The sequence below is a fragment of the Leguminivora glycinivorella genome, chromosome 8, assembly GCF_023078275.1.
Source record: "Leguminivora glycinivorella isolate SPB_JAAS2020 chromosome 8, LegGlyc_1.1, whole genome shotgun sequence".
Taxonomy (NCBI): domain Eukaryota; kingdom Metazoa; phylum Arthropoda; class Insecta; order Lepidoptera; family Tortricidae; genus Leguminivora; species Leguminivora glycinivorella.
The window spans coordinates 18,637,034-18,649,645 of NC_062978.1; the positions used below are offsets into that span (position 1 = coordinate 18,637,034).

Genomic DNA, 12,612 nt, shown 5'->3' on the forward strand with positions numbered 1-12,612 from the left:
CTGTCTGTCTGTCTGTTTGTCTGTGTGTGTGTCTGTCTGTGGCATCGTAGCTCCCGAACGGATGAACCGATTTCGATTTAGTTTTTTTTATTTCAAAGCTGTGTTAGTCGGGAGTGTTCTTAGCCATATTTCATGAAAATCGGTCCACTAGGTCGCGGTCGGGGGTTTTTTCAAAATTTTAATTTTGTGGTTAGGTTATAATGTATGGGATGGTATGATCTTCTTATATTTAATCTATGGTTAAACTTAAAAACTTCAAACCAAACGCAAAAGTCCAAACTTCATTATGCTTCTTTATCACTTGATACGTACTAGGGGGGCCGATAAGGAAATTTAGATTTTCATGTTTCGCATGCGTACGTTACGGCCCACAAAAATGTGCTAGCGGCGCCCCCTACGCAGAGTTTTGCGTAAAATCTGCCTTTGAACAGCCGAAGTGGCCATGAAAGTAATATCATATTCATGAGCACTGTAAGTATGAGCCATTGTTCTCATAATCTCCAAAGTTAGTGAACACACGTCCCCAGAATTTGGGGTCTCCGCGCGTGTCATCCGGCATATTGTTCGGGGGCACTACGGACTGGTTGAAGATGCGAAGTTCCTCTAGAAGTCTTTGCACGATTTGGGGATTTCTGAAAATACGTAAAAGGGTTGTCTTAGTTTCATCGGAACTATCGGAAGTTGTTAGCGGAGTTAAAGTACTAACTTATTTAAATTTTATCGAGTGTCACAACTATATTACAAACTGTCTAAACATCGTATGGATACCATTAAACCGGTGCACGCTACGCACGGGTCTGAACAACTCCACCCTCCCTCCTCGGTCCACCAATGCTCCTGTTTAAGCTCCTCGCCGAGTTTATAAATGAATTTGAATTACTGCAATATCTGCCCAATTATCTGCAATATTCTGCCTTAATATAGGTAAGGTACGTAGCATGATATTGCAACAATAAATAAATACGCAATAAATCATTAATTGATTAATTCGTTCATTAATTAATTCATGGTGGGTACAAGAAGCTTATCATATACTTGAACATGATAATAACGATATAAGTCCAGTGAACTGAAGTTTAATTGAAATGTTTATTCCAATATGGCTGTTTTCTTTGCTCTAATCTAAACCGCAGTATAATAAAGAGTATTATCGTACTATCTAAACTAAAGCAGTGATGGGGAAACTTTTTCATTGGGGCCAAAATATGAAGGAATTTTAAAGACATGCCAGATTTACACCAAAAATGCAATTTTCCTACAGTGCTGGCCATCATCATCCTCCTTACGTTATCCCGGCTTTTTGTCACGGCTCATGGGAGCCTGGGGGTCCGCGGACCGTACTTTGCCCAACACTGCTCTAAACTCTCTAAAGTGTAGCTTACTTGCTGGCTAAGTTGATCCGTTCGCAGGGATCTGTTCGGATGTCAAAGAGGCATGGGTACTCCAGCGGCCTACATACCACCTCTGGATCGCTGCTACATTGTAATGTGGCAGCTTTCCTGAAAAATACAATTCCGATGTTTAAATAATTGCGAAGTTAAAAAGGCTTTATGTATATACTATACTAACAATACGATTAAAAACATTTTTGGCAATAAGTATTTTCTGGTATTTTGAACCGAAAGAAGACTCTAGTTTGGGTGCGACATCGTGTGTGATATCATGATATGGGGCGCAACGCATGGATTTAATTGACCCTGAAGTGATAGCGAATGATATAAAGCGCCTTACACACTCGTACATGCAGACACGCTACGCCGTGAAAGATCCACAAGAGAAAAATTGCCCTGAAGAAAAAACACTTCTCTGTGCTTGTACTTGCCTGAGTAGGCCAGCTTTCTCTCTCGTCGGCATGAGGCCCATCTTGCTGAGGATCGCGGCGACTTTCCCCTGGTACACCGCGTCTAAGTCGTACGAGCCATTTCGGCCGGCCGGCCCGTACCATGAGTCCCAAGCGCCTTTATAAGACGTCCCTGAAACAGTTACATATCTAAGTATAGATCATTTCATTCACCAAGACGCGTGCCTCTTAGTCCGTTTTCACATTATCCGATCCGATATCGGATGTCGGAAGGATTTCAATAGAAGTAGTCCAAGATGGTACCTGTAAGGTATGGGATATGGGACATCCGATATCGGATCGGATAATGTGAAAACGCACTTACTCTCTGCACTATGTAGGTATACTACAAGTTAAGCCTATATATAGACGGTTAAGTAAATCTTGTCGAAATTCAAATTTTATATGGGACGGTAAACCTTCGCCCCTCTTCTTCTTCTTCTTCTTCAAGCGTTTTTCCGGCCTAGCGCCAGGATCCGCTTTCCTTCGCCTTTTCAAATATATTGACGTATGTAGTTTTTACGAAAGTAATCGGAAAACTTAAGCCACGAAATATCACTACCTATAACTACTTATCATACCGCAGAAAAGTACTCGGGTAAATCAAAAACAACCTTTATGTAATTTCCAGTTATCCATTGTAATGGCACTTCCCTCTTTGTCATCTATATTGTGAAGCACAGAGGTCCTCTTAGAAGGCTGGTCTTTGGACAGCTCATTCCACAAATCTAATCCATCGATGTTCTGCAGCAAACTGGAACATAACACGAACATTATAAACATATTTTTAAAGAAAGCGGCCGTGGGAATCATGTCAAACCAAGCGGTAGAAGCTCTACTTTAGTGCCTAACAGTGGCCGAACCGCGATCGTGTATAAAGTGGACCCTACCGTTTTGCCTAATTGTAATTATTTTACCATATCTGGTGGCCCGCAGGCCTGAGCCTGCAGCAAGGGGCTGCCTACAGTGCCTACCCACTTCAATGTTACCTGGCATCACCACCGGCCGCGCTGATGAGAGACGGTAGCCAGTCGACTATGTGTACCAACTGACTCGCCACGCGGGCCCGGGCTTGCAGCAGGGGGCTCCAAAGTAGTCCGGCGCCCCGCACGCCGCCTTCCCATAGTGTAGCTTTCACCTGCATATAATAGCTAATAATTTAATCAGGCTGTTTTTTAATGACCATAAAGATAAAATTTTACTAATTACTACTACGAGACCAACCTCGTCATCACAAAATGCATACAGTGTCTACAGTGCCTACAATGATGTAGAGGTTTATCAATCCTTTTGATGGAAACTAGCTTAGAACAACTACCGCTCAACGTCAGTATTCAATGCGAGGGCTACGCCACTGCTTGCCACTGCTGTCAATGTTATCCAGCCAGAACTACTAGGCCAGAAGTCAACAAGGGTGAGGAGTTTTAGGGTCGTTAACGAGCAGGCAACACCTCTGAAGTTGACCAGGCGTACGCTTGTTCCCCCCCCCCCTACCCCCCCACACCCGAAGACGTACCTAATAAAAACAGCTTACTCACCCCCCGCAGAGGGTAGTTTGACGCCGCATTGTCGTTGAAGCCTGCCGCGGGCCCGCCGTTATCGGTAGTGAACAGGATGATAGTGTCCTGCAGCATACCTGCCCCGTGTAGGGACTCCACCACTTTACCCACGGACTGATCCAGTTTCGACAGTACAGCTGAAACGAAGATAATCCCGTTTTGTGGTAAGGGGCCCAAGGTATACCAGTTCGCAGGATGATATCAGAGAAAAGGTGACAGTGGCGAATAACTGCAATAGGCTGATGATGATGATATCATCCGGCTTCATATTTATCTACTGCACAATATTATTATTATTACAAAAGTCTAGACTATTAATTTCTAGGTAGGACAATGGCCTCTAAAAGTCCCCTCTCAGTTACGGTTCTGGCGATAACTACAAAGTAATGCATCTCGCTCACAGAATGACCTGGACTTGTTGCGAGAGGCCATTGAGATCAAGAAATATCCAAACTTTAATAGAGAGGATGGCTTTACTTTACCACCGGCTTGGGATCCAGTAGTACATCTGATAATGGAACAAGCACGACGAAGGCTGTGAGGCATTTGTGTTGTATGGTGTTGGACATTTGCAGTTTGTTTCTTTGTCAATTTTGTGTAGATTAATTGGTTAATTATTTTTTAACAGAGTAATGGTAAAATTTTTTGAATATTGTATAACTGGCTTTATTAATAGTGTGTGAACCTGCCTTAGAAATCTATATTATTTGTGGTCATGGTTCGTTAATATTTCTTGTAAGTGGGTAGCTTTTGCACATTTTAATTTTTCCTCAGTCACCCGTTGACCACGAACGCTGTAAAGAGTTCGAAACGTCGGGATGTATTTTAAATTCATTATACGCGATTTAATCCGTTTCCATAGTTTTATTTCATGAGTAACTATCGCGGTAACCGAAGACAATATTATGACCTGGACTTTGTCAAATTAGAAGTACGCAGCGTATCTATCTTATTAGCACTTTATTACATGTCTTTACATGTATACAAATAGTTAATGAGGAGGCACACTGACATTTTGTGTTTTCTCACCAGACGGCGCCTGTGCTGTTTCATTCATATGTGTGAGAGAGAGAAAAAATCATCTTCTCGCTCTCACGTATGAAATTCTTTATCTGTGCAATGGACTAATAAGGTGGCGCCATCTGTCACAACCTGTGAGTGTGCCTCCTCATTTATTTGCTATTAACAAGTAGAATCTTTGATACCTATTTACTCACCAGCGAACTTTCTCCTCTGGTAATTCTCGATGTGCTTAAACTTGTCTATTTCGCTGTCGGGCGCGCGAATGAACTCGTTGGGGTTTCCGCTGTGCACGGCAGAGTGCGTTACCATGAGGAACAGTGGCTCGCTCTTGTTGTGCGCTGTGATCACCTGTAATCATTCATAGATTAAATATAAGAAGATCATACCCTCCCATACATTAAAATGCGACCGCCTAAGAACGCGCATACATTACACCACACATAGATGGCGCCACAAAAAAATGCCTTGTTGCCATAGATTATTTGTAGATTGGCGTTAAGTGTCACTTTCGAGCCATAAATCTATGTCAAAAGTGACACTTAACGCCATCTACAAGTATAATCGAAAGCTGTATATTATAAAATTAACACAACAATGAATTTGCCACGTACGTTACGTGCCTTAATGTACCTTAATGTACCTACCTGTACGTACCTTAATGGCTTCGTCCGTGAAGACATCTGTCGCATATTTTCCAAACAAGTCGTGTGCCACTTGCATACCTAAAATTTTAAATTCTATTATTATTAATATATTTCAGACATGTCGCCCATATTTAAGTAATAAATATGTAGCGTTTTTTTAATGGAATCGAATGAAATGAAATTCGGTAGGTATCTTAAGTATAGTCTACATCTGCCATTTAGGTACCTAAGTTGGATACCTACTACCTAGTTAGCAAATAATACAAGTAAATATAGGTATTAATTACGAAAACTAGAGCATGAAAGGAAACTAGTACAATGTCCATACCTCGCCTGAAGTCTGTACCCCATGTGTTGTGCTCCATTGACGTATGGTCATACATGTCGATCCGGCCCGTCCAAAATCCGGTGTGGCTCTCGAACCTACAAGCAAATGTCCACCACCACCACCTAGTATGTACCTAGTCTTTGAGATTTTGTTTGTAGTCACCGGGGAGCGTTCAATTTGAATACTACCTACCCTACAGTAAACGGCCATAAAGAATGCACATCGGTATTTGGAAAGAGACAACGCTAACATCACAAAAGCAAGAAAGAGACAACGCTCTACGAAGACGAAAACTCGATGTGCATTCTTTATGGCCGTTTACGTACGTACCTAATACCTATTACGCAGCCAAATGCACAAACGCTTATGATAATATCGTTATCGTAGCTCTATCGCTCTTTCGAATTAATGCGACGCGATTAATGCGATGCGTCAACGATTGCCATTTTGGCTAGGCCGGTTGAGATGAGACAATACATACCCTCTATTCAACGGCAGGTATTCCTTCTTATAATGTCCGAGATGCCACTTGCCAACGAGGTGAGTCCGATAGCCAAGCCTCTGGAGGTGCTGGGGCAGAATTGTTTCCGACAGCGGGAGCCCCCGCGGCTCCATGCCGTATATTACGCCGTGCTGCATGCCTGTTTACAAATACGTTACGGGCTGTTAATTAAGTATGATGAAAAGATAAGATTCATTCTACAATTTCCACTGCGACCTCGGTGTGACAGTCACACAGTAGCACAGGTAATTGACAGTGGAATGAGCAGTTCCCGAATCGAATATACTAAATGTAAGATATATACAGGATAATTGTTATAATTAAGAAAATATGCTAGATACTTAATGACGACATAAAACTTACTGAAATCAATTCATCAAAAAATCTTAGTAACAAAATAGGTATAATAGAAACAAAAACTTTTTCCTACAAACTTTTCGAGAACTGCTGTTGTATGTTGTACTTGCAAATACATCGAAACCATTCACAAACTTGACTTCAAACTTGGGTTAATCCGTTCTGCTATAACGCCAGAGCGTCCAGGCTCGGCGTTGGCACCTGATTCGAGCCGTGGAAGCTCACGTCATTCCAGCCCTAATGAAAAAAACCGGCCAAGTGCGAGTCGGGCTCGCGCACAAAGGGTTCCGTAGCAGCAAATATAATAAACTTATTATGTCAATTTATACACCTGCCAAAATTACAGTTAAATCAACCTATCTCAAAAACTATAAGAGATACTTTGATCAAACCAAAAATCGTTGAAAGAGTTAATTAGCATGCATCACCTCTATTTTTTTTAGAATTTTATACCCCGTAGTTATAAAAATAGAGGGGGGGGACATACTTTTTACGACTTTGAGAGCTGATATCTCAAAAACCGTTCACTTTAAGAAAAATGTTTTTTAGAAAACTTTATATCATTTTAAAAGACCTTTCCATTGATACCCCACACGGGTATGTACATCGAAAAAAAAAATTTTCATCCCTCAGTTACATGTATGGGGGCCCCACCCCCAATTTTTTTTTAAAAATGGCACTCAAGTAGTACTTTCTGTGATACCGCTGCCACAGTATAATACTATCGTACAGTATGGCCACTCCCGCTGAAAGTGCCACCCACCCGCTCTCGGTTACCTCACAGTTACCGCCTGTCAAAACCGCGAACAGTCGACCTGTCATATCTTACTTATACAAGCATAGTACGCGTTCACCTACACGACCTTAGAATGTGTGCTAGGAACGCGTTTCTTTCATATATTTGATCGCCAGTGTCCGAGATGTGCCGCTGTAGAGGCGAAATGCTACTCAGACATTATCAAAATCCGGGCCGGCGATGAGACAAAAACGACATTGGATAGGGAAGCATGGCGGTCTTTGGCGGCGGAGGGCACAAACAGGCAAGAGTTTGGGAAGTGTTAAGGATCGGCAAGGCACATGTACTATAGCTGGAGTTGCTAGCGTCCATTGGGCTACGGAACCTGACTTGACACGAGGCGGGCAGTGTGCTTGTTTGCCACCGTTGTAGTAGGTATTAAAATTTTATGATTGACCATATCTAACTCTAAATGGTACTTTAGGGACTTTTTTGCAGTAGGATGCGGTCCCCTCTGGCCTTTACTTCCATTCGGTTATTGTGTAATACTTATGTCAACATCCGCGCGCTCATTTGTGTAAGAGATAAAATATCTAACCTATACCGATGAGCCATGACGCCATGAAAATGGTAATAAGTCACTGTGTATAGAATTTACATACAAAGTAACTAGTATTAACTGCTTTAATGGAGAGATAATGAATGTAACGATGTTAGTTGTTCATCTTACATTTAAATACCTACTGCAAACATTGTACAGTCAACCAATTGGAACCCTAGGCCACTGTAGAACTATGTCATAGACGTCATAGTGACGTTATTAATCAGATTGTAAGTGACCGGCCACACCAGAGCGTCGCGTGTCTCGGGGCGCGCAACGGGCGTCCGCGCCACGCCGCTTCAGTGTAATTCAAAAAACGCCTCCTCAGTACATTTTGTATAGGAAAGACGTAAGACGCGCCCCAGGTGGCGTGGCGGCGGCGGGGCGCGCGCCGCGCCGCTTGGCGGCGCGCCTTACGTCCTTCCTATACAAAATGTACTGAGGAGACGCTTTTTGAATTACACTCAGGTGGCGTGGCGCGGACGCCCTTTGCGCGCCCCGAGACACGCGACGCATAAGTGGGAACGCTGCCTAAGACATCTCTTACTGCTTGTCATTTTGACATGGTTGTAGAGTGGCCTAGGGTTCCAATTGGTTGACTGTACAAAACCTACATAAGTATTTTCAATTTGAAATATCTGTCAGCTTCGCAACCACATTCATCCCAGCAAATTAAAATTAGACCGAGTGAAGCTCAGGGACGTAAGTCAGAATAATCAGTTTTTTTGAAGTCGGTTGCATTACTTGCATTCATGCTCAATGAAGCACGAATGCAAGATAGTATTCAGAGTAACTTAATTACAAGTACCTAATGCCAATTTGCCAATCGAGTTTCGGGTAGGGTAGGTAGGTATTTCATTTAATTTCATTTATTTTAGCATACATTAAGCATAAGCATATAAGTTTTTCACAATTATGTGCGAAATGACATTTGATATTTGCCAATCGCTTTTCGGTGAAGGAAAACATCGTGAGGAAACCGGACTAATTCCAATAAGGTCTATTTACCCTTCGGGTTGGAAGGTCAGATGGCAGTCGCTTTCGTAAAACTAGTGCCTACGCCAAATCTTGGGATTAGTTGTCAAAGCGGACCCCAGGCTCCCATGAGCCGTGGCAAAATGCCGGGATAACGCAAGGAGGATGATGATGACATAAGCATTACAGTGTTAACCAAAGCGCTTATATACTAATAGTCACTTTAACACTAAAAATACGTTATTATTCATTAGCATTACTTATGACTTTCCCATCATTGTACGGTCAACCAATTAGAATCACCGTGCTGTATTTGTCACAGAAGTCACTTCGACGTTTACTGTGAAAAAGTTCTACAGTGGCCTAGAATTCAAATTGGTTGACTCAGTCTTGGTACAGCCATATGCAATCAAATATGTAAGGTACAGCGGGGCGATTGTATCTGATCCATTTTTTCCATTATTACACTATTGAGTTCCACATGTATGCACTGATCACGCGTGCCATATGGTCACTACTTTTAAAAAAACTTGTATCTTCGTCTGTCAATGAAAAGAAAATTGTAGTAAGTATGTATGGAATGCATATAGACTTACTGCGTTTTAACTTTGAGGAGCAGCGTGAGATACGAGAGTTTTTAAAAGTAGTGACGATATGTAACCAGTGGAAACTAATTAATAATGCAAACATTGTAAAACATGAAAAATAATGGATCAGTTGCATTTGTCCCCCAGTCGAAATTGTCCCGCTGTACCTTATGTATATCGGAGATGCCACGCTCTCACAAATATCGGAAGTCTCTATTGTCAAAATGCTAGAGAGCGTGTTGCCATATTTGTGAGAGCTTGGGCAGCTCGGATATATCTGGGCATTTTTAGAATTTGGGATCCCAAATAGCCAAATTAGTGTGTGTGTGTGTGGATACAGCCATTAACATGTGCTCACTCAGTTCTCACAAACTACCAACGAAAACAGTGAATATATTCATTTAACATATAATATTTATATACTAACATTTAGTAAAAAATAGGCCAACCTACCTCTATAAATATTAGATCACCTAGTGACGTATTAAATTTTTTACAAATAGTTTCTTATGCTCACTCAATCCACACACTTTTGAAAAGCCGAATTTTGATGAAAAACATAAGATTTAGACCGCTATTATATGTGTATAGTTTAGTAAAAGTGAAATGGGAATTTGTAAAATACAAAACGAACCACTAACGTGTCAGGTTTTTTTATAATAAATTTTTGTAAGTGCTCACTCAGTCCACACGTTTTGAGAAAGTTAAAAATGTAAATATCTTACGATTTGTAGCACCTAAGACACTCGAAAGTACTTCAACATTTAGTAAAAATTTTTACTAAATATCCACCATCTAATATTTTATATTCGTTGTCTGGTTTTAAAGATAATCAGACATAACTTTTCTCATACAAATGTATCAAGTACGGTGACCACACTATGTCGGCTCCTGATTTTCCCCACCTTCCCATTGTCATATTGAGATTGGGGAGTTTCGTTCGTTCAATTTTGATAATATTAAACTAATACCATATTAATTCTCCATCTGCAAACTGTTTTTAGGTTATGTTCTTGGCCTAGTGATGATGTGTATTGTGTAATTTTTATCGACGTCAGGATAATAACCATATCGACATGCATGCATTAAAAAGGACATGAATAATAATTGGTAAGAAACAAAGAATATAATACTTCACTAGTAAGAAACCAGAACCTGGTAATCTAATCGCGCTAACAGATGAGCGTACCGGATTTGTAAGTGGGAGCGAGAAATAGTTATTCTTTTCTCGCTCCCACTTACAAATCCGGTAAACTATTATCAAAATTGAACGAAACTCCCTAATCTCAATATGACAATGGGAAGGTGGGGAAAATCAGGAGCCGACATAGTGTGGAATTAGTGTAAGTCGTTAACAAAAATTAACTCGCTGTCAGCTTTGTGACGATAATTAAGCATGAAATTTCAATAAAAATATTGTTTTTGTGTTAATTACATAAACTTTAAGCAATAATCTACATTCAGAACGCTTTATGCTTAATTTTCGTCACAAAACTGACAGCGAGTTAATTTTTGTTAACAACTTACGCTACTTTTGGGTCCCAATGGCCCTGATGGCGACTGTAACAAATTAACAATGGTGTTACATTTGAAAGCCGAAACCAACACGAAATCTCTTTTCGCACATTATTGATATGTTAAGGATGAGGTAGACCGAGCGGATTTGGTGTCATGGGACTCACGCGTTAAATTGTTCTTCTACTCCCGTGTTGTTATTCGTCATTTACAGTGTCGTGCATAGATCGTTAAAACCCTACATAAAAGATGCCCGTCCCCGCCCGGCGCCCCGCGCACTCACACATACGATATAGCTCTTAAAGCATTGTTAGGAAGCCTTTAAGGGATATAGCAGGGCGCGGGGCGCCGGAGGCTGGCGGCAGCGGCGGCGCGGGGGAGTGCGAGCGACAGGGTGAGGCAGGAACAGAGGGGAGGCCGACGCGTCAATATACAGGAAATAGTTCGAATTTCACGAGTTATTCTAGAAAATTATTGAAAAGTAAGTGCATGGTCGTAGAAAAAGTATTGTATGCAACGGTGTTTAACTGAGTCAAAAAATACTCGTGGCGTCTTTATTAACAATTTTCGGCTTCGCCTCAAATTGTTACTCATGCCACTAAAATACTATTACAATTTAGTAGATCATGATGGTTGTCAAACAGTGCGTGAAGTAAGTTAAGTACCTACATATTGAAGGCAAATTCCTTTATTTACATTATTTGCAATTTATATTGGACTCAATTGCACGTATTTAATGTATAAGTACGGTTTACGGGGATATTTGCGTCTGGCGGGGTACAAAAACAAGTACATATGTCTTATACCAGAAAATAACTGAAGTGGTTGATGAATTGGCGGCACTGGCACCCGCTTAGATAAGCGTTTTCGGACTAATACTTTAACGTCCCACTTTGTCGGTTACCATTAACGCGTTTACTTGTAATCGACAAAGTCGGGGACGTTTTTCCGTGCACACTCACATATATATTTAACAATAAAGAAATATGAAGATTCTAATTGATTTCGGTTTTAATTAAAATATGAAGATCGTGTGCAATTTTGCTCTTCGTTTATTATGAAAAGGTTGCACAACAAAAATAATCTTAGTCAGAAAATGATAACATTTGACAACTTAATACCGCGGTAGTCTCTAAATACCTACATTCCCGCTGTCTAACTTAACTTCAATAAGAGAGTAAATAGTTTTGGCCATTTAATGAGGGTAGATGTAAATCTAAATCTAAGGGTATACTCACAAGATCATCTGCCACGATAACCACAATATGCGGTCGGGCATCAACACACGCACACAACGCAATCCACAAAACGAGTAGCATGACTGCCAGTCACAAAAACACTGACCCACCCACTTTAGACCTTAATTTTTAATCACAATGTTCACGAGCACATCGCCACTTGCGAAATATTTTCTGATTAAAACTGAACTCTTATACAGTATGTTTGTTATGAAACTGGGGTTCTAAGTAAGTTGGCGATATCAGTCGAATGAATCGCAGTGAACTTGCGAAGCCGCGTTATGAGTCACAAAACACAATGTAAATGTATCGTATTTAAATTAACACTTGTTATCGGATGTAAACAATGCAATGACAATGATTCTGACAATTGTTTAGTTTTATTTAATTGTTTTTTCATGTACTTAGTGTATGGCTTTTAAAGTGGACAGAAGTACCAATCTGTGTTGTTTAAGTTTGTGAAGGCCAAAAGAAATTCGTGCCATTTTAAAACACTCCTCCGGTAGTTTTAATTTATGGTCACTGGTTTCGAATTTACTTTCAGCACTTGTATCGTGATGTACTATTTTGCATAGAAGCGTGCCAATTTCAACGGTACGTCTTGTTGCTTTACTTCTCCACTTATTTGTCATTCATGATTTAATTGAGTGGTTTGCAAACACCGAATGATAATACATAACCGTTCGCTGTTTGCAAATAATTTAACT

General features: G+C 40.7%; 1 protein-coding gene across 7 annotated transcripts; it reads right to left on the reverse strand.

The window, feature by feature from the left end:
* Positions 1 to 200: 200 nt before the first annotated feature.
* Positions 201 to 11,968, reverse strand: LOC125228472 (arylsulfatase I-like). 7 transcript variants are annotated; one of them, XM_048133028.1, is made up of 11 exons: positions 11,906 to 11,968; positions 5,876 to 6,035; positions 5,395 to 5,516; positions 5,077 to 5,144; positions 4,617 to 4,770; positions 3,379 to 3,536; positions 2,830 to 2,978; positions 2,455 to 2,594; positions 1,823 to 1,973; positions 1,383 to 1,499; positions 201 to 632 (listed from the first exon to the last, which is right to left on the reverse strand). In XM_048133028.1, the coding sequence occupies exons 2-11, from the start codon at positions 6,031 to 6,033 to the stop codon at positions 461 to 463; spliced, it is 1,389 nt and encodes a 462-aa protein (XP_047988985.1). In that variant the 5' UTR covers positions 6,034 to 6,035; positions 11,906 to 11,968; the 3' UTR covers positions 201 to 460. The 7 variants fall into 7 exon arrangements, with proteins under 7 accessions (XP_047988985.1, XP_047988987.1, XP_047988988.1 ...); XM_048133030.1 differs by having other exon boundaries at positions 5,395 to 5,489; positions 11,906 to 11,930; XM_048133031.1 differs by lacking the exon at positions 11,906 to 11,968 and having other exon boundaries at positions 5,067 to 5,144; positions 5,395 to 5,489; positions 5,876 to 6,017.
* Positions 11,969 to 12,612: the final 644 nt, after the last annotated feature.

What these genes read in the sequence shown, in the direction of transcription:
- LOC125228472 (XM_048133028.1), bottom strand. Translation starts at nt 6,033, where the DNA reads ATGCAGCACGGCGTAATATACGGCATGGAGCCGCGGGGGCTCCCGCTG. An exon ending in TCACGGACGAAGCCATTAAG is followed by an intron (nt 4,771 to 5,076) that starts GTACGTACAGGT and finishes GAATGATTACAG; the next exon opens with GTGATCACAGCGCACAACAA. An exon ending in CAAACTACCCTCTGCGGGGG is followed by an intron (nt 2,979 to 3,378) that starts GTGAGTAAGCTG and finishes TATTATATGCAG; the next exon opens with GTGAAAGCTACACTATGGGA.